Source organism: Cricetulus griseus, chromosome 2 (assembly GCF_003668045.3).
Source record: "Cricetulus griseus strain 17A/GY chromosome 2, alternate assembly CriGri-PICRH-1.0, whole genome shotgun sequence".
In the NCBI taxonomy this organism is placed as follows: domain Eukaryota; kingdom Metazoa; phylum Chordata; class Mammalia; order Rodentia; family Cricetidae; genus Cricetulus; species Cricetulus griseus.
In genome coordinates, this window is record NC_048595.1 from 220,711,567 (window position 1) to 220,731,429 (window position 19,863).

A 19,863-nucleotide genomic window follows, 5' to 3' on the forward strand; every position below is an offset into this window, starting at 1 on the left:
ACAGTTCCATGTAAAGAAATGTAATACCCCACATTGGTTTTACTTCATGCATGCTTAACATTTTAAAATATTCAAAGCTCTAAACATCTTTAGACCAGGTGTGGGATGACAAGCAAAATTGAAGTATGGAATGAATGGTTCATTTAGCAATAACTGCTTTGAGTGTTTTGTCTCATCTAATACAAACAAATGCTTCCAGGGGCATTTGGATTTAGCCTTACAAAGTCTTTAAAGAAAGGTTATATTGCTTAAAAAGTAAAACCACAGTATTAAATAGTAGAATAAAAGAGTTCAAAACTTTTTTCTTAAAACAAAGAATATAAAAGCAAAGCCTTGTCTTATTAAATACTTTATATAATTAAATCTTAATTACCATAGCTAAAAGTAGAAGGTACCTGTTAAATAAATTGTACAGGAAATCACAGGAACAATATGAATAAAGAAACACCTACGTATTAATGTCTAGTGAAGGAATGGGTGGCAGAACACACTGAATGGTTGAGCAATTGCACAGTAAGTTATAAAACACAAAACTTGGGAAACCATCTGAAATATATTTGAAAACTATCAGTGTCATTACACCCATCCATAGCAATCTTGCCAGCTGTCTTCTTTCAAAATGGTATTTTAATGGTATTGTACATAGTTTGTCGCTATTTCTACTATAAAAATTATACTAAATTCAGTGCCTTGAAACAACATGAATTTTTTATCATATAGGTCTGTAGATCAGAAGGAAGAAGCAGTCTAAAATCAAGGTTTCAGCTGAACCATTTCCTGACCAATTTGTTTCTTTGTGTTTTCTGGTTCTAGAACCAACATCTAGACCCTTCTTGCACCTGCCATGCTAACACAGGTCAATCTAGTCCTTTTCTCACTGCCTGTCTCAGACCGAGTCTTCTTTTTCCCCCCTTCCACTGTTCAGAACATTTGTAATGAAAAGGAACTCAACCAGATAACCAAGAAGGATTTCTTATTTAAAGTTATCCGATTAGCAACTCACATTCATTTTGTGATCAACATTATTTATTGCCACAGAAATAGCATGCTTACCAGCTTCTGTAAATGTGAGCTGGACCTCTTTGGGGAACATTTGTAATCTGTCCAAAGTAACACCCCTAGCTTCTCTATTTTGGTAATGATGCTGTGCATATAAAGATGTTATCATTGGAGGAAACTGGAAACAGGGTACATAAGATTCTACTATTCTTATGACTCCTAATTATTTTAAAATAACATTTGTCAAAGGAAACAGGATTTGGTGAAAGTGTGGAGATGCTTACAGAATTTCGTGTTAGAAAAATGGACCAAAACAGTATTATTCAGTCTCTAAGATTGTCAATGAAGTAATAAATGATAAATTGATGAGTGGAATGGAGTGTTACTAAGTGGCACACATGCTTAATATGTGGGAATATGTGGGTTCAACTCCTAGCATGTGAACAAAAGATTGTTTTTAAATAGTAAATTAAGCCTACTGTGGTATCACACAAACTACACCCAATCTCATCTAAAATGTACATTAAGGTCACATTCTTCATTTAATTGAGCTATCTATTCAAGATTTGGTGGTTTTGGTTATTAACACAAAGATCTATTCAATGAACATGATTTCAATTTCCATCCCTTTAATTATAACCTGCCCACAGAGAACTTAATATTATTAGAAACATAACAGAGTTTAACCTCAATATGCCTGATAGCAGCAATAGACTTCACAATGTTTATTTTTTAAGCACATTTACCATGCTTACAAATGAAAAGCCTTAAGTGATATTGATAAAATGTTTTCGGGTAAGGTTCATGCTGGTTTTCCGAAACCATCACATTCTGTTTGACTTAGTATTTTCTAATGTTATGTGATACATAGAATAGATGCTGTAACCCTGATTTTATAGAGAAAGTAAATTAGACCTGAACAATGACATAGAGATTTCTGGTAAAGAGATGGATGTGTGCTTACAGTTTACTCTCCTAGTCTAGTCTCCAAACTAAACAATGATAAATGGAATTTGGAAAGGAGAGAGCATGAGGTTATAACCAGACTCAAAACCAGGAACACAAGCAAATAAACATCTGTGAAATGGACAGAAATCGTGTGTCTATTAAGCTGTAGGTGTGAAAGATGCTGTTGATGAATCTGGGACATCATTGCCTGTGTGTGTTAGCGACAGATAAAGAGGGAAGTGCTCAGCTACATCAAAATGAAAAAGAAGGAGGAGCAGGAGGAGGAGAAGGAGCAAGAGGAGAAGGAGAAGGAGGAGAAGGAGAAGGAGAAGGAGAAGGAGAAGGAGAAGGAGAAGGAGAAGGAGAAGGAGAAGGAGAAGGAGAAGGAGAAGGAGAAGGAGAAGGAGAAGAAGGAATACATTGCTGACGAAGCAACTAGTGGCGGTTTCCCTTATAACTGTGGAGCTCCTGGTGAACATGGTCTAAGGAAAGAGGGAAACAGACCAGAATCTGCAACCCAGCTAACTCTGGGCTCTGTCTACCATGGTCAAGAACATCATGCTAACAATAGTTAAAATCAGCTCTATACGCAAGACAGAAAAAGTCATAAAAAGAAAGGTTATACCAATATAAATAAGTGATTACTAGCCAAAATCTTTAAAACACACCACACACACACACACACACACACACACACACACACACACACACACACACACACACACACACACAGTATGAAAATAGAAGCTGCTGGAGGTGGGGCGCAGTGCAAGAATACTTGTCTCCAGTGTGCCAGGTCCCAGGTTCTATCCCTAGGACCACAAAAAATAAACACACCAAAAAGTCAGAAAATTAGGGAGGAGATATGAATAAGACATTCAAGTGGCAGACAGAATGATGAAAATCAAAACAGTAACAAAAATCAAAGTAGAAAATTGAAAACTTTAAACCCTTTCATAAGCTCTGCCATGCAATGTCATCACCACCTCCAGGGAGTCTGGATCTAAGTTGTCTGACTGCAAGCCTGTCTAGGGATAACAAGCAATTCTGGAGTCTTGGAGTACATAGTCAAGGATGGGTAGATGGACCCACCCTTCACAGGAATCTGGAGCAGATGGAGGGAGAGTGACTACATAGGTTCTGCAGAGATCGGACCAAGATGTGTGGACAAGTACAGAGGATGTCTTAGGGTGGGAAGTTAATGGATGTAGTCCATCATTGTGTCTGGGATGGGAAATAAAGGAATGATCTAGCCACTATGGATAAGGTGAGGAGCTATGAGTGCTGAATCCTAATGTTACATTAAATCCGGAGACAAGCACCCATGCTCTGGGTTCTTTCTACACTGAACTGCCTGTATAATTTAATCCTAAAACTAACTTTGCCCCCAAATCACTGCTTTCTTGCTAAAATCATGAACTTCTGCCAAAGTTAGCAACTTAAAAATTTCCTTTTATAAATTACCTCTAATTTAATAATGTTTTACTATTCTTAAGTAGCAAAATACTTTTGTTGATGATCTGCATGTTTTAAAGGAATATGCTTCATGTATTGGGATCGTAATGGCATGAAGTGATTATGTTTGTACTTCTTTCCATAATTGTGGAAACACCAACTAAGAAAATAAAGTGATAAAGGCATACAAACTATTTTTTCGTACTTTAATAGTCTTTATTTCACCACTCACAAGTTAGAACTATGGATTTCCTAATAAACTGTCAAATACAGTCATTGCTTTAGTCTGTTACCCCTCCTCCAAGTGGACTTCAAATCAACAAGTTTTAGGTATCATTAAATTGAAGGTATTGTGTCTGCAAGTGGGAATAGAAGGGACTTTGCAAAGCCCAGGAAACCTTAAGCTGTAGAAATGTCACTGAGTGCTTGCACATAAACAAGTACAATTCTTCGTAAGTAATTTCAGTTTCCAACAGTCTACACTTTTTCCTGCAGGCTTGGAGGTAGATATATGATCTCCAAATAGGTGCATGTTCCCATCACGACTGACCTTCAGGTTTGCTTAAAGCAAAACAGTTGTTCTCACCACCTCACCTGTGTTTAATGAGAGCCGTTTCCTCGTGCCAACGTTGGGTTAATGGGCTGAGATGAAGGAAAAACAAACGGATCTCTCTGCTTTACACCAGATTGCCTTTCTGCCTTGTGGCTTTAATCACTAAGTCCTCCCCACATCTGCCATAATAACAATTATGGCTCTTCTGCTGCCTCCTCCCCCAGGAGGAGAGGATAGCAACACCTCTGGGAAAAAAAAATCAGGGCAATCCTTAATCTATTTCCAGCATTGTAGGTAATAATTTTCCTCTGCAACCCCCCAAGCGGTGCTTTTGTGGACTCTCACACCACCATCCCGTGGGTTTGTGACACCACTGTCATTTCTTAAGTTTTCTTTCTATCTTTCCTCATGTGAGATGAGTTTAAAAATGTGGATAGGTTGTAAAAGTCTATTTCTTCTTGTAAACAATGATTTCTTTGTTAGTACTAGATTTGTTTTAACTGTTTTCCTCCTATCTGCATCTTCTTATATACACAGGACATATGTTAGTTCATTGTTTAACTGAAGTTAGCAAAGGAGGAGAAAGCTAGCTTCGTCTCAGTTTCCCATGGAAGTTGTTCTTTGCTGCAGATGCCTGAAGTACCCATGTATATTTAGATTTCATTCAATATAGGTGCAACATATTAGCCCTCAACTCAGCAGACTTTTGGCATCTTTAAAACTTGCTTTCTTGCCACAATCAAAACACTAAAAATCCCCCCAAGAGCTGGTAAAATCACTGAGTTGCCACTCCTTAGGGAACTGAGAAAAGCTGGTTTGAACAAGTGACTGGAGATGCTAACAACCATGGCTGGTTCTCTCAGAATTATAATTACAATTCTGGCCCTCTCAGAATTACAATTAAAACGTAAATAAAATGAATGCTTGTGGTGGATTTTTTCTGTTTGTGCATACTTTCTTGCTAATCAAATAATCATTCTAAATACCTTATACATCCCCCATGAAATCTGACCTTATAGTATATTTGAAGCCAAGTTCTGTGTAAAACCTGGTTTCCTAACAATGACTAAGCTACATGTGGTGATACACATCTAATCTCAGTACTTGGAAGGTGGACACAGAAGAAACCAGAGTTTAACTGGATTATATAATGAAATACTACTAGAAGGAAAGGAAGAGAGAAAGAGAGTAAAAAATATTTCTAAATACTATCATTTGACTGGTCCTACAATTACTCATAGCAGTTTTTAACTTTTAACTAGACATAAGCTAGAGTTGCCTGGGAAGAAGGAACTCCAGGTGAGGACTTGCCTCCATCAGATTGGCCTGTGGATGTATCTATAGGCATTTTCTTGATTAATGATTGATATGGGAGGGCCCAAACCACTGTTGGTGGTTCCACCCCAGGACAGGTGGTCCTGGAGTGTGTCAGAATGCAAGAAATTGAGGAGGAGTCCTTGAAACATAAATAAAATAAAATGAACAAAGAATTTCTATAAATAATTTTTCCATACAAACAGTCAAGAGACACACAAAAATGCTCAAAATCTCTACTCATTAAGAAAATGAAAATTATATCCATACTATCTCACATTCATTAGGTTTACAATTACTAAAAACAAGTGAAAACTGAAGACAAATGAATGAGCATTAGTAAGCATATAAAAAAATCTGAGCACAACATGGTAGGCCACACCTGTAGTCCTAGTACTTGGGAGACTGAGGCAGGAGGATCATGAGTTCAATGACAGCCTGACCTACATAGTAAGACACTAACTAAAAACAAACAACACACACACACACACACACACACACACACACACACACACACACACACACACAAACAACAGCAACAACAAAAAAGCCAGACCAAAAAAGAAAAGAACGAGAACTTAAAGAAACTGAAACATGGCACAATGTTAGCAGGAATAAAAAGTGGAAGAACCACCATGGCTTCCTCAAAACTTCACAACTCCACAATAGCATTACTGTGTGACCCAGAAGTTAGAATTTCTGGAAATGTGCTGAGAAGCAGTACTGAAAAGAGGCTCTGAATGGGATACATGTACCTCATCTTCACAGAGGTTATCACAGTAACCTTACAGTGGACACCACCCTAGCGTCCATTGAGAGGTGAGTGGGCAAACAAGTTGTGGTAACCCAAATTATCAAATTCTTTTTGTCCTTAAACTAGAATTTTGGAACAAACTACAATCTGAACAAACCTTTGCAGCATTGTGCTAATTGACACAAAAATCAATCACAAAAAAGAAAGAAGGAAGGAAGACAGAGGGGGAGGGAAGGAGAGAAAGAAAGAAGGAAGGTAAGGGAAGGGAAGAGAGGGGAGGGGAGGGGAGGGAGGAGAGGAGAGGAGAGGAGAGGAGAGGAGAGGAGAGGAGAGAGAGAGAGGAGAGGAGAGAGAGAAGAGAAGAGAAGAGAAGAGAAGAGAAGAGAAGAGAAGAGAAGAGAAGAGAAGAGAAGAGAAGAGAAGAGAAGGGAAAAGAGAGACCAGTATTGAGAAATGGTTCAGTGGTTAATAGCACTTGCTATTCTGCAGAGGACCTGAGTTTGGTTCTCAGTATCCACATGGAGGCTAACAATGTCTTTAATTCCAATTCCAGGTGATCTCAGCCATCTTCTGGCCTCTGTGAGCACCAGACATGTGCATGATGCACAGATGTACATGTAGACAAACACTTGCACACACAAAATAAAAATAAATCTTTAACAAAACAACAAAATACTGATGATTCCATTTAGCTGAGCTACTAGAAAGTAGAAAGAGAGCTTCAGGAACTGACAACAGGAAAGGTGCCAGTCCATGTGCACGGTCTCAGTGTTGAAAGAGAAAGGAATGCTGGGAATGTGCCCCACAACTATGTGAGTAAAACATGATTAAAAGAATAAGTGGGCTCACCAGGCTATATTTAAATATTTATGCATATAAATGTGTAATAATAACAAAAAAGGAGGCCAGGAATTTAAGGGGTATGGGAGGAGTTGGACTAAGGAAAGAGAATAGGGAAATGACATGATTATTTTAGTAAAAAATGTAAAACAGTGGAGAAAAAAATAGAAGGTGAGAAAGCCCTTAAGGAAAGCAAACCTCAGCAGCATTCCTCAGTAGAGTCTCCTTCATTCGTGCCTCCAGCTCCCTCCTTGAGCTCCTGTCCTGGCTTCCATCAATACTGGACTGTCAAATGTAAGATGAAATAAATACTTCCCTATTCAAGTCACTTTTTATTGGTGTGATTTATCGAAGCAACAAAAAGCTAACTAATCTAGCCTTTTAATAAGATATATCAGTATTCTCACTCAAAAACTCTCCTCAAAGATTTTGAGTCCTATTTGGGATAAGAGATGAGTAATAGACATAGCAGTGTGTACAATGTCTTCATAATGAAGAAACCTTTCCAGAGAGGAAATGTGGTGTGTGGCCAAAAAGGCTCTCTGGATGTCATAGATACAGTCTTGGCAGTGACCCCATTTGTCAGACTGTTCACCAGGTGAGGCCCATGACGTTTGGTGTGGTTCAGTGGGAGCCTCGACCCTCCCTTGAGTTTCATGGGAGTCATGCAGACACCAACATCGGGTACAGGCTCTTAGGAGTGCTCATAGTTTTCTAGGAAGAATGGTCACATTTCCTTTAGATTCTCAGAAGTGAGTGACACAGAACAAAATTAAGACTAAAGTAAGTTTGCTCAAAGAAAAAACTGATTTGAATTGGCTTTCTTTTGTTTTATATTAAAGTGATCTTTCATTGCCCAGGTGGATTTTTTATGCTCTCTAATAAAGTTCATTAATTGTGTTCTTTTGAGAGGGAATTTTTAGACCCAAGCCTTTTCTGCTTTTTATGCCCCACAACAATTGTAAATTTATCATTTAAATCTGTTATTTTTACCTGAATGAAAAATGCTAAGTTGAACTTTTCAGTTTTGAAATTTGTATATAGTCAGTCCTCCTTATCTACGGATTCGTCAAATGTGTGATTGAAAATGTTTGGCAAAAACAAGCATCTGTAATGAACGTGTACAGACTTCATTCACAGATCCAAACAACTACATATCAAAATATTCAAAAACAAACAACTGCATCAGAAAGGAACCTGAAGCCTTTTCCCAAGCATATTCCCTAGATAGTAGCCTGCTGCAGATATTCACGTGGCATTTATGCTATGTTGGGAGGAGGTGTAAATAGCCTAGATAGAGATGTTTTAATGTACCCTAGAGGAGGCATATGGTTACATGAGGATACTGTATCCTTTGTCCCAAGTGGACTGAGCATCCTGCTGTCCTTGGATACTAAAGATAGGAAGGGGTTTCCCAAATCCTGAAAGCATGTCCTAAACCTCATTCTCCATTCATCAGCAATCCACTCTGTTTCTGTTCATCGCCTTGCCATCATGTTAAAGTAACCAAACCTTCTTTACAACAGGAAACAGCTTAAATGCTGCCAAACCTTTTACTAGATAAATTGTCATGCTGGGATTTATTATGGGTGGGATAAGAGTGCACAATATTCCACAGATAAGATACCAAGTTGCTCCTGGAGTATTTCCTACAGGGGTCCTCTTTCAGTGAGTTACCACATATTTGAGACTACAGTGCTGTTCACACGCTTGCTTTTGTTTACCATATTCGAACACAAATCCAGACATGTATAATGTGGATTGTTTGAAATTCTAGGTTGCTTTGAAGAATGAGCCCCAAGACACCAAGAAAAAATTGAAACTCCATGGAGCAATAAACAATGTAATCTTTGGATTCGGACATGAAGAGAAGCATAGCCATTTGAAGTGGTCATGAACCCCAAACAAGTCTTCCTTTCTGTCCTGCTGTTTGGGACAGCAGGGCTTCTGCTCTTCATGTATTTGCAAGTCTGGATTGAAGCACAGCACACAGGTAACATGTAGACTCTATGTTCTCCCTTTAAATGATATCTACAATACTGCCTCAGTATTAAGTAAATTTGTGATGGTGGCAGATATATGATAAGCCAGAAATCTTCCAAAGTCCACAACTCAAATGCCCGAATCTTTAAAGGAGTAAATATCTTAAATATTGTACATTCCAGTGGCCCTTTGCTTTATGCTTTCTCTGCAGTTCGTGTCATAATGAAGGTGGGCATCCTGGTCCCTTTAGCTCAACATCAATGTCTTTTTTGCCAACTGCCTATGGAAGTATAGAACATATTCCCTCTCTGATCTTCTCACTAATCAGTACCAAGATTAAATGAGAGCAAATTACGTGAGAATCGCTTTTCATTCCTAATTTTTATGTTGACCTTCAACATCAACATGAAAATTCTTCAAGCATTTGCTGTTCAGTGGAGGTTGAAGCAACTTCTTCTACAGTACTAATAGCAAGACTTTTTTTGATTTGTCAGGCCACAATGTTTCTATCATAACTACTCAACACTTTATAATATGTGACAAAAGTGACCACTGATACCAAGTGGACAAATTGATGAACTCGTGTTTTAATAAAACTTTACAAAAAGAGATGGTAGGCCAGGTTTGGTCCATAGACCATGTTTTCCTAACCACTGCTAGGTTCATCTTGTGTATTCTTCATTTGGTTTAAAAATGCCTGTACATAGAAGACATTCAGTGACTGCTTAAATGGGTTATATTTATAATTAAAATGACAATATTAAGGGAAATATCAGAGAACAACTCAGAAATGCATACATTTGGCTGTTACTGAAATTCATTTGTTTTCATTTGGAAGAAATGGACTTTGGTATATGCCTGTTAAGAAAAATAAAGTAGCAGCAGAGTAATTTCTTAATTGTTTCCAGTTGTGACCTACTTAAAGATATTCTAAATAAGAAACCCTTAAAGTATTTCCTACACAATATTGAATAGCAGTGTACAGTCACTAGTGTGATGAGTTTAAAGATTATTTCCATTTTTAAATACCTTCCTTGGTTTACATTTGCTGACAGTTTGGATCTGTTTAATTTGTGCAATTGTCTAGGTTAAAAAGATTATTTATAATTATTTTCTAGAGTCGACGATGTATTCTTAATAGCCAAATTTGTATAAACTATGACTGTGAAATACTATGTTATTTAATAATTTTGCATAAATACTTATAATATTGAATGAAGCCTCATGTGATAAAATGTGTAGGCTAATCTCTCTGGAAACTAATTCCTAATGTCAGTATTCTTACATGGTGAGGCCTCAGAAGTGGATATTAATGAAAGACTAGATTGGAACCCTGTAGACTGGAATGTAGCAAAGGAGGCAAACTTGAAAAGATCTCATTCTTAACTATTTGCAAACAACAACTTTTGGAGAGTTTTTCCGGTCTCCAGTCCATAAAGGACAATATGTTCATATATAGACTTATTACACTGTCAGTAAGAATCAAGATATACTAAGAAATGATCAAATCATGGGACAAGAGTCTACAAACAAAATGCACTCAGAGCCAAAAAGATGGCTTAGTGGGTAAAGATTCTTGCTGTATAAGCCAGGCAACCTCTGTTCAATGCCCAGAACCCAGGTAAAGATGGAAAAAGAGAAGTAACTCTACAGTATTGTTTTCCAACCTCCACATACATGTTATGGCACATGTGTCTATGTGCACACACACACACACACACACACACACACACACACACACACACACACACACACACTAATGTAAAGAAAATAAAATACATCTTGCATGTCCATAGTCCTTATTTAGCTGAGAGCTTAAAAAGTGTGAAATGTTAAAAAAAAAAAAAAACCCAATCCTCATATCTGAGCAGATGGTTGATTGTCAACAGAAACTGAGACTCCAGAAGATGAACCATGTATCCAAAGACTCTATTTTCGGGGCATTTGGAAAGAGGGAAAAACCCAGATTCAAACCCATGTTGAGTCACTATGATGACCACACCAGTACACTTTGGTGAAAGGGTAGATTCCTGTTACCCCAGTTACCAGACAAAATGAAGGATGTTGCCTATCACTATGATGTAATGAGTTCACAAGGTGTCTGCTATCTCTTAGAAGTCCTAAAAGAGTAATTCAATGCATGTGTAACAAATGCAACAGCATCAGTAAATGCTTTGAAATGGTTCATACCAGTAAATGAAGCAATGAGGAAAGCATATATTCCTGAACTCTGCTACAAGCTGGAATCTTCATGAAGACCTGTACGGGGAGGTGGCCTGATGCTGCTGCAGTCCCCACATAGTCTGTAGCTTCCCACATAGGAGGTACCTACCTATTTCTCATCCATTTAAAATAACATTGGGAATATCAGGTATTTAAATGACAATCACTTTTTAAACCAAAAAAACCAGAATACATGTTTTGATGGTAAAAGTTGAAAACAAATCTGTCTGTTGGACACTTTGAAACTCTCTCTCTCTCTCTCTCTCTCTCTCTCTCTCTCTCTCTCTCTCTCTCTCTCTCACACACACACACACACACACACACACACACACACACACACACACACACCTTATAAGAGGAGCTGCCTCCAGCTCCTGAAGCTCTCACAGGTGAAGCCAGCACTTAGGACCACAGATGTTTGGGCCTCCCGTACACTTCAGGTGTATCTCATCACACCCTTACTTGAGGCCTTTGAAATGGAAGTATAGACTGATTTTCCTGGGCTTTTCTTCTAAGTTAATAAAAATACTTCAGAATCCCAAACTCAATCTTGTTCAACATTTCTGACTTGCTGGTGGAGGATGATAAACAGTCTTTTGGAAATGAAGGAGAAATTGGATGACAGAGAAATGAAAACCTGTCTAGCCATCATATGACAGACTGCCTTATAGTACCCATGTTGTCCTTTCTTTAAATATTTAATTTGCATGTGTGTATGTATCTGTGTTGTTCATGTGTTCAAATGTGTGTGCAAATGCATGTGAGGGTTCATGTGCTTTCATGTGAAGGGCAGAGATTGAATGCCCATGCCTTCCTCTGTAATTGGCAGGCTTCTTGCTGACCCTGGAGTCCCTGCTTTGGCTAGTCTAGCAGCCAGCTTGCTGAAAGCCCTGCTCCGCCTCCCAAAGGCTGGGGTTACAGTTGGTCCTCTTGGCTTTCCATGTCATTTCTGGGGATCTCAACTCCATCTTCATGCTTATGAAGCAAGTGTTTTATCTACTCAGCCATTCCCACAGCCCCATTTTTAATATTTAAATAAAACCATCCATTTGTATGCTTTGTTGACACCATTATGTGTTTTAGTTTTAATGTTAGTTTTTGCAGTTAAGAGCACAAGTTTGCCATTCAGAAAGGTTTTGAGGAGCTCAGCTGTCTGATTCAGACTCTTCTCTTTAGCCCTGTGACCTGAACATATTCTTTAGCCCTCTGAGACTCAGTTTTGTCATCTATAAAATGGGAATAATACTTTCCATGTAGTTAGTAATAAAGTTGGTGAAAACTTAATCTATGTTGCTCAGAAGGATGTTGGAAGGAATTAATCAAGGACAAATGGGATGACAGGGTAAGATGTCAATCCAATGAGGCCTTGCCTTTATAAGAAGATGAGAGACCAGAGCCTCAGTGAAGTTCAGAGAAGCCAGTATTTGCAAACTGCTCAGCGTGGAGCCTGTAAGCAGAAGTTCATGGCTGCAGCCTGTTATCTTTGCAAAACAAGGCAACATCCACAATTTCCCTGTTCTGAGCTGTGTAAGATTCGGTTACAGCTCAGGAGGCTGGATGCTGCCCAATCTTGTACCTTAAGAAGAAAAAAAAATGAAAAGTAAAAATAATATCCTCAGTTCTAGCTCTGGCTAGAATGCTTGAGAGGATCTGTTTAATATCAGGCCAGGCCAGTCTGGTTGCTCGTGTGGAAGCTGGAAGTGGAGTGACAGGGTGGTTGCAGGGATGAGCATTGACTAGCTGCATCTCCCATCTCTACAAGCCATCCCTGAGGTCAGGCATAGTTCACTCAACAGTGTGTCCTCAGGACTTCACAGCTGCAGGTACCAAACAATGTGGTGAATGCAAGGATATTACAGTGACTGAGAAAACATATCCCTTTTCTTGAGGATACTAGCCCCACTGATAGTATTGGACAAAATGGTCCTATGCCCAGCCAACACATTGGTACACAAGGGCAATCTATTGTGACAAAAAGTAAAAGGGCCCCCATCACAAGACAAAATAATAAGTTGGGACAAAGAGAAGGGTCTAAAGGTTCTCCACCAGGTAAAAAAAAATCCTCACCACTTCTAGCTGCCCAACCTTGTACTTCGAACTTCATAGTCTGTGGAATCTGTGAACTTGGTAAATCTACAAGAGCAATCCCCTTGCTGACTCCATGCTCAGAGCTCCACACTCTGGACCTGTTACACCCACCCTGGGCATGCCATACCTTCAGCTCAGCTCTAATTTCATTTTCTGTGATCACTCTGAAGATCAATCACACTGACCAATTTACTCCAGGACACCCTTCCAATAGCACAGAGCCTAATGTGTGGCAGATGCTCCACTGCCTTTCCATGAAGGTGAATAAATATTATTTATGTTGGTTTTCCAACACCCTAGCCAAATGTTCCCTTAGACTTGTTTCAGTGTTCCTAGGAAACAAGTTCCATGCTCCCAACATCCACTGGTTTATTACAGCATCCTTTGTCAGTTCCCTGTATTAATTAGCAGGACTTGCATCCTGACCTGTGCTGCCTCATTCTCCCTGAGTTTTTAACCCTTCTATCACACAGTCTGATCTTTTTCAGAGAGAATGAAGCCTCAGATTCTGAAACCACTTCCAGGTCACTCTCAGAAGTCATAACATATGTCTATGTTCCTTTTACAGTACAATTGTGAGACTTGTCTGAGATACACATGTATAAGATTCACTATCAAGTACTGAAGTGGTACCACATATATTTTAAGTTCAAAGCAGGTGAACCCAAGTTGAATCTCACTGTACAGTTTTCATTATTTCTTTTTCTGAAACATTTCACTATGAAGTTTAGTTTCAACCTTTTCAAATTGAAGAAATTCCCTAAGACATCAATTATGGAAACCTTTTGGAAACAGCCTTTAAGCATTTTTACTCAAGACTAATAATTTTAGCTCCTTACTGATGGTATTTTATATGTATATTGTAAACACACTAACTCTGATTTTATATCTTTTATATCTTTAAATATACATATTTCCTCAGTCTTCTACCAATTTTTCTTGATTTGCATCAAATAAGTATTGATATCTGTACTTAGTTTAGGAGTTAGCATTATTAGAACCTAAGATCAATTATTTTTGTATGTGTTATCATTAATATCTACAAAAGGTTCATATAGCTAAATTCTTGCCTGGGGTGGATTTAGGCCGAGTGATGACAGCATATGTTAAACATGTATGAGGACATTAGTCAGCCCCAGCAGCATTACATAAGGAAGGAGGTAAACTAACAAACTAACTGTTTGAATTTGATTTCTGTTGAGACAAAAGGGGAGGAAAGGGTTTGTTAGGCATACAGGTTATAGTCTATCAAGGAGAGTCGTCTCCCATCAATTATCAACTGGGAAAATATAAAAGTACCACAGACATACTATACCATCCCAGACAATCTGGTGGAAACAATTCTTCAGATGACAGAGTCCATCTTCCCAAGGGTGTCTAGGTTTCTATCATGTTGACAAAAACTATTACACTAACAGGAAGCAAAGTTAAGTCTCACTAATCCCAGCACTCCAGACTAATTCAAGACTAGTCTGATCTAGATAGTGAAAGCCTATTTCAAAAGAAAACAATATTCCCTGTCTGGTTCTGTAGAACTCTGCTCCCAAATACATGTTGGCCATGTTCCTTATAAGCAGTGATACAATTTTTTGTATGTCAAATCCTAGTCAAGTCCTGCATTCCACATCAAGATAGCCAAAGCCAGACAGACCTTTTCTTTTTCTCCAAGTTCAACAGACATCAGTTGCATGTTAATTCTCCTGTATTTTTAAGTATGAAAACAAAAGACAACCTTGTGATGCTTGAGGCAAAGAACTGTCACCTGTTTTCTCTCTGAAGCCAGTTCGGGTTTTCACTCAGTCTCGGTGCTTAGTGTGAACTCTGAAGAGTCTGCTTTCTTTACCAAACTCTTTCTCTTAGTTTTAGTCTCCAAAGTTTTCCTCCTTGACTGGATTCATAACATTCTCCTCTCCTGAGTCTCTCTGATGAAAGAGTATATTATTTTAACCTTGATAGTGATGCTGTGAAATTGTATGTCATTTTCTTTGTTTGCTGGAACGTGATTTTGCTCAGTGTGGTCAACGTTTTAAAATCAAATGGATGCTTACACCTGCCGCCTTCCTCTGGACACTGCCATGCTTGCCACCTTAATCTGGGAATTTCCTTGGCTGTTTGCATGGCTAAGTTTTCCCTTATCCTGTAGGGAGCAGCTTAAGTGTCCCCACAGATCCTAAAGCAAGTGTCTCTGATAGTTCCTTTCCTGTACCCGTTTTGTTTTGAAATTTAGTTCATGGTGATTACATCAGTATCTAATAATTTTTCATATCTTCTTGTTATGATAACATACAGGGTTTCCAAAAGAGGAGGCCTTGTACTTGGTTACTGATCCACCTGTTGCCTTCCATTGTCTTCAGGTATAAATGTGGCCATCCCTCACTTTGCCATGTACCCATTTCATCTTCCAAATTTAATATCAATTTCAATCACCCAGCCCCGGGTTATTTGATGGCCTTGTGTGCTGTATCCTATCCCCCTTCTCCAAGTGCCTGTGTCTCCTATGTGACTGAAAGATGCCCCCTCCTTTTGTTTTATTTGCCAGAAGTGACACAATCCACACCTTTAAGTCATGTCAAGTCCTTTGAGACTGACTAATGTTCAACAGTCATGCATCATAAGAGGAAAATGCTTGATTAAACCAAATACATAGGGGCTTTCCAATGAGTAACAGCATCCCCAGAAACAAAGCAAGACTTCAAGATTCAGAGTGTGATACCAGGGAGAAATGTGCAATTCAAGGAGGCAGAGGCAAAGTGGAGCTTTTACTGGTGGAAAGGGAAAACATGCATTAGCCTTGGAGATTAGAAGCAGAGTTGGCTACTGCTAGTTGGTGGAATGTTGCTGTGCAAGTGTCTCATCCAGAGCATCCCATTGGAATTATTGCAGTCTTTAAAAATCAGAGGTAAACTTTGTTACAGAAGTGTGTGCATACCTGGGCCTCACAAGGCTTAGGGTTACCTGTAGATCATGAAGGATTCCTTAGGGGATATTAGGACAGGTCACTCAGACATTATTTTCTGAGACAGGCAGATATGTGCCCTCTATCTTAATTATGTTTTGGTCCAAATTTTGTCTGAATCTGGAAAAGAACTCTTTTATTTTGATATAAACACTGGTTATACCTTTTAAAGAATCCTTAAGAATTTAGTGATGCAATGAATCCATTTGTTCCCCTGTGTGTTGGGAATGTGAGCATGCAGTGATGTGATGGCCTTGCTTCAGCTCACCTTTCTATGGCAGCCTGGGCCTGTGGCTCCATTCCTTTTCAGGTTTCTCTTCCTCTCTGGTAATACCTTCTGAGTTGTACCAAGAACCACCATATTGCAAAGTAACTCATCATGTGGTCCTTTGGCCTGGCATCTAGCATTGTTCCCAATGTACCACTGACCACTGGATGGACACAGTCCAGGGAATGGTAGGACAGCCTAAGAATGGCCAATGAATGATTTCCTTTCTTGGGACTTTGATTTTAAGACCTGGGTTGTGGGTCACAATGTCTAGATTATGTGATATAAAATCAGAAATTGTATAACTATTTTCTATCCTAGAGACCAGAGCAGCAGAAGACACTGGGTTTGGGTTAGTGGTTTTAAGAGAGGAGCAGTTGTCTTGGGTCTATGTTTTCTAAGGTCTTAAAGTGCTCCTGTTCTTTTAAAACACTTTTCACATGCTCAGTAAGTAGCCACCATTCCTGGAGAGGAGTCACTGATTTCCAAAGGGCCTTATTATGCATGAGAATAACTTTATTCATCCTGGATGATATAGTAAAACAAGAAATGACACTGAAGAATCTCCAAAAGTGCTTTTAATTTTCCTTATGCCACAGATTGCAAGGTGCTGCCTGTTCATCACAATATGGGCACTTGGTACTTAACTAGATATGTAGCAAATATTGGCTGAATGAGTGAAACCTTGCCCAACCAGAGCTCCACAAGCTAGGGGAGGGGAGTGTGATGCTGGTGCTCACCTCTGCATTTTTCAGAAATGAAAATGCTTGGTGCATGGTGGACCATTAAAATTTCCAGGAGTATCCAAAATGTTTCCATTGGGATCAGATATGTGTCATCCAAAAGAAAGTGTGGAAAACATGAGCAAGGAATACTTCTCTACTATAAAAAGAAGAAAAATTTCCCATCTGTGGTAAAATAGATGGGACATTAAAATAAATTTTTAAAGAGATCTAGAAGAGAAAATCTTAAAGGATGTGAGTGTAAAGACATAAAATGACAGAAATACTGATTATGTCAATTGGATATACTATGTGTGTGTTTAAACACTTTACTGTACCCCAAAATGTGTATGGTTATTGCATTTTCATTAAGAAAAAGTAAAATTATTAAGTCAAAGAATAAAAAAATCTAAGAATATGAGATGAATGAAAACAATATTTAGAAGATACAACCTGGAAAGTTTCATTTTTCCCTTTTTAAAATTTTGTTTGTAACAAATGTGAATTTTGATATTTGAAAGAAAAGTGAAATCCCTAATGGGGGTGTGGGTGGCTAGCATCTGTTAACTGGGCATTTGGAAAAGATGAAGCAGGAGGATTGCCTTGGGTACATAGAGAGTTCCAGGACACCATAAGCTACAGAGTGAGACAGTCTCCAACAAAACAAGACAACTCAAATGAATCACACAAGTTGCTCCTTTACATTTTTCTATGCTGGTGAATTCTGGAAACTTCATTGTATACCTAAAAGATTTTAACTAATGACATCTCAGAAGCTTGAGACCTGGACTTCTAACCTGTTCTAACATTTTATGACCTCAAGCAGTTGACTAATGCCCCTAGATTCCATTGATTCATATTGCCAGTCTTTATACCTTCTTTTTGACATTGAGATAGCAGCATCCTATATTGGATGTTTTCTCCTGTATGTTTTGTTATGTCCCTATATTTGTTAATTCAAGTGTGTATCATTTTTTTACATCCATAGCTTTGTATGCAAGGCACCTATCTGCATAAATGCTTTTACAGCTTTTTTATTTAGCAGTAAGTCTGGGGGATTTATTTATATTTGGTATGATTACAGATCATTCACTTAATTGCTATATCTGTTCATGACACTGAGAGTTTCTATACATGAATGAGTTACATAATTCTCCACAATTCTATCAGCTTCACAATTACTTATGTCACATAATTATCTTTTCCTCTGTTCACTCCAATCCAAATTAGGATTCTGTAAGACACTGCATATGTTCAGTGGTAATTCTGGTAAAATATACACAGAGATGTTTATTCCAGTGCATTTATTTCCATTCAGAGACACAGCAGTAAGATGTAAGTATGAGACACACAGACTGCTCAGTCTGTCTTTGTTTACTGGTATGCCAACAAAGTTGTCCACATTTCATTGAAAATCAATTGAAATAATTAGCAAGTCATTAGTGTGGACTGTGAGTATGAGTGCAGAGACCTCACTCACTAAATTATTCATGGCAATGGGCAAGTCAAGTTCTGTAGTGAGTATTGATTCAGTCTGTAATACCACCTAATCCAAACTCTAATTTTCCTAATAAAAATTAAATCCTCTTTCAAATACCAGAGCATCATCTGGTCCCAGAAGCTTCTCTTTACAGAGAAGCAACTGAAAGGCTTTACTTTGCAGAGCCAGTAAGTAATAAACCTGTACCAGAATACAATCACTCCCCTCTACCCTCCCTCTCCCCCTTTTTTTCTTTCCCTCATTTCTTCCATTCCTGGTGTCTTTCCTGCTAGATTTCCCTTTAATTTCCAAGAGGACCCCAAACAATTATTTATTTATTTCCCATAGTGTCTGGAATATATTCAGTTACAAACCTGTGTAGGCAGCTTAGTAGAGAGATATGTCAGTAAGGATAATAAGCAGTTTCCTTTCTCTATCTGACAATGTATCTACTCAGAGAACACCTTACTGTGGTACCACCCAGACTTTAAAAGAGAATTCAATTAGATGTAACCCCATCCTAGTACTGAAAGCTTCATTTAGGGAGAAGAGAGTTGGGACTCTGTCTCACACATTATTTGTTAATTTGATTTAGATCACCTTTATATATGTATATATTTTAGGAAGTTTCTATTTTATTGGTTTTCTGTACTGACCTAAGCAAGAAAACAAAAAAAAACTGTAGTGGTAAAATGACTCCTAATGGCATTCTGCTATATTCATAGATCAGTGCCTTGTTCAACCATTATTAGAAAAGCCTTATCTTGCAGCAGTTGGAAACAAATATAGAGACCTACAGCCAGACATTACACATAGAAGGAGAGACCTTGGAACACTTATCCCTAAATGGGATGTCTCCATCAAATCCCTTCCATAAGAGCTCAAGGAAGACCATGGAAGAGGAGGCAGAAAGAGTTTAAGATCCAGAGGGGAAGGAGACCACCAAGAAAACAAGGCCCTCTAAATAAACATGAACAAAGCTCATATGAACTCACACATACTGGAGCAGCATACACAGAGCCTGCACAGGTCAACACCAGGCCTTCTGTGTATAAATTATATCTCCCAATTTAGTATTTGTATGGGATTCCTGGATGTGAGCAAGTGGTCTCTAATTCTTATACCTTCTCTTTAGCCTTTCCCTCCCACTGGTTTGTCTTGGCCAATTTGACGTGATAGTTTTTGTTTTATTTTTATTTTATCTTATCCTGTTATATTTTTTAAAAATTAATGGATGTCATTTATACTTTCTGGGAAATGGAAAGTTTTCTCCAACGGAG

General features: G+C 38.4%; 1 protein-coding gene across 2 annotated transcripts in view; it reads left to right on the top strand.

Moving 5' to 3' along the window:
• Nucleotides 1-8,753: 8,753 nt before the first annotated feature.
• Nucleotides 8,754-19,863, top strand: part of Chst9 (carbohydrate sulfotransferase 9) — a 226,838-nt gene continuing 215,728 nt past the window's right edge. The window contains exon 1 of one of the 2 annotated variants that reach the window (XM_035439065.1): nt 8,754-8,856. In XM_035439065.1, the coding sequence (XP_035294956.1) occupies nt 8,757-8,856 (100 nt within the window). In that variant the 5' untranslated portion in view covers nt 8,754-8,756. The remainder of the gene's footprint in view (nt 8,857-19,863) is intronic. The other variant, XM_027404377.2, reaches the window with a different exon arrangement.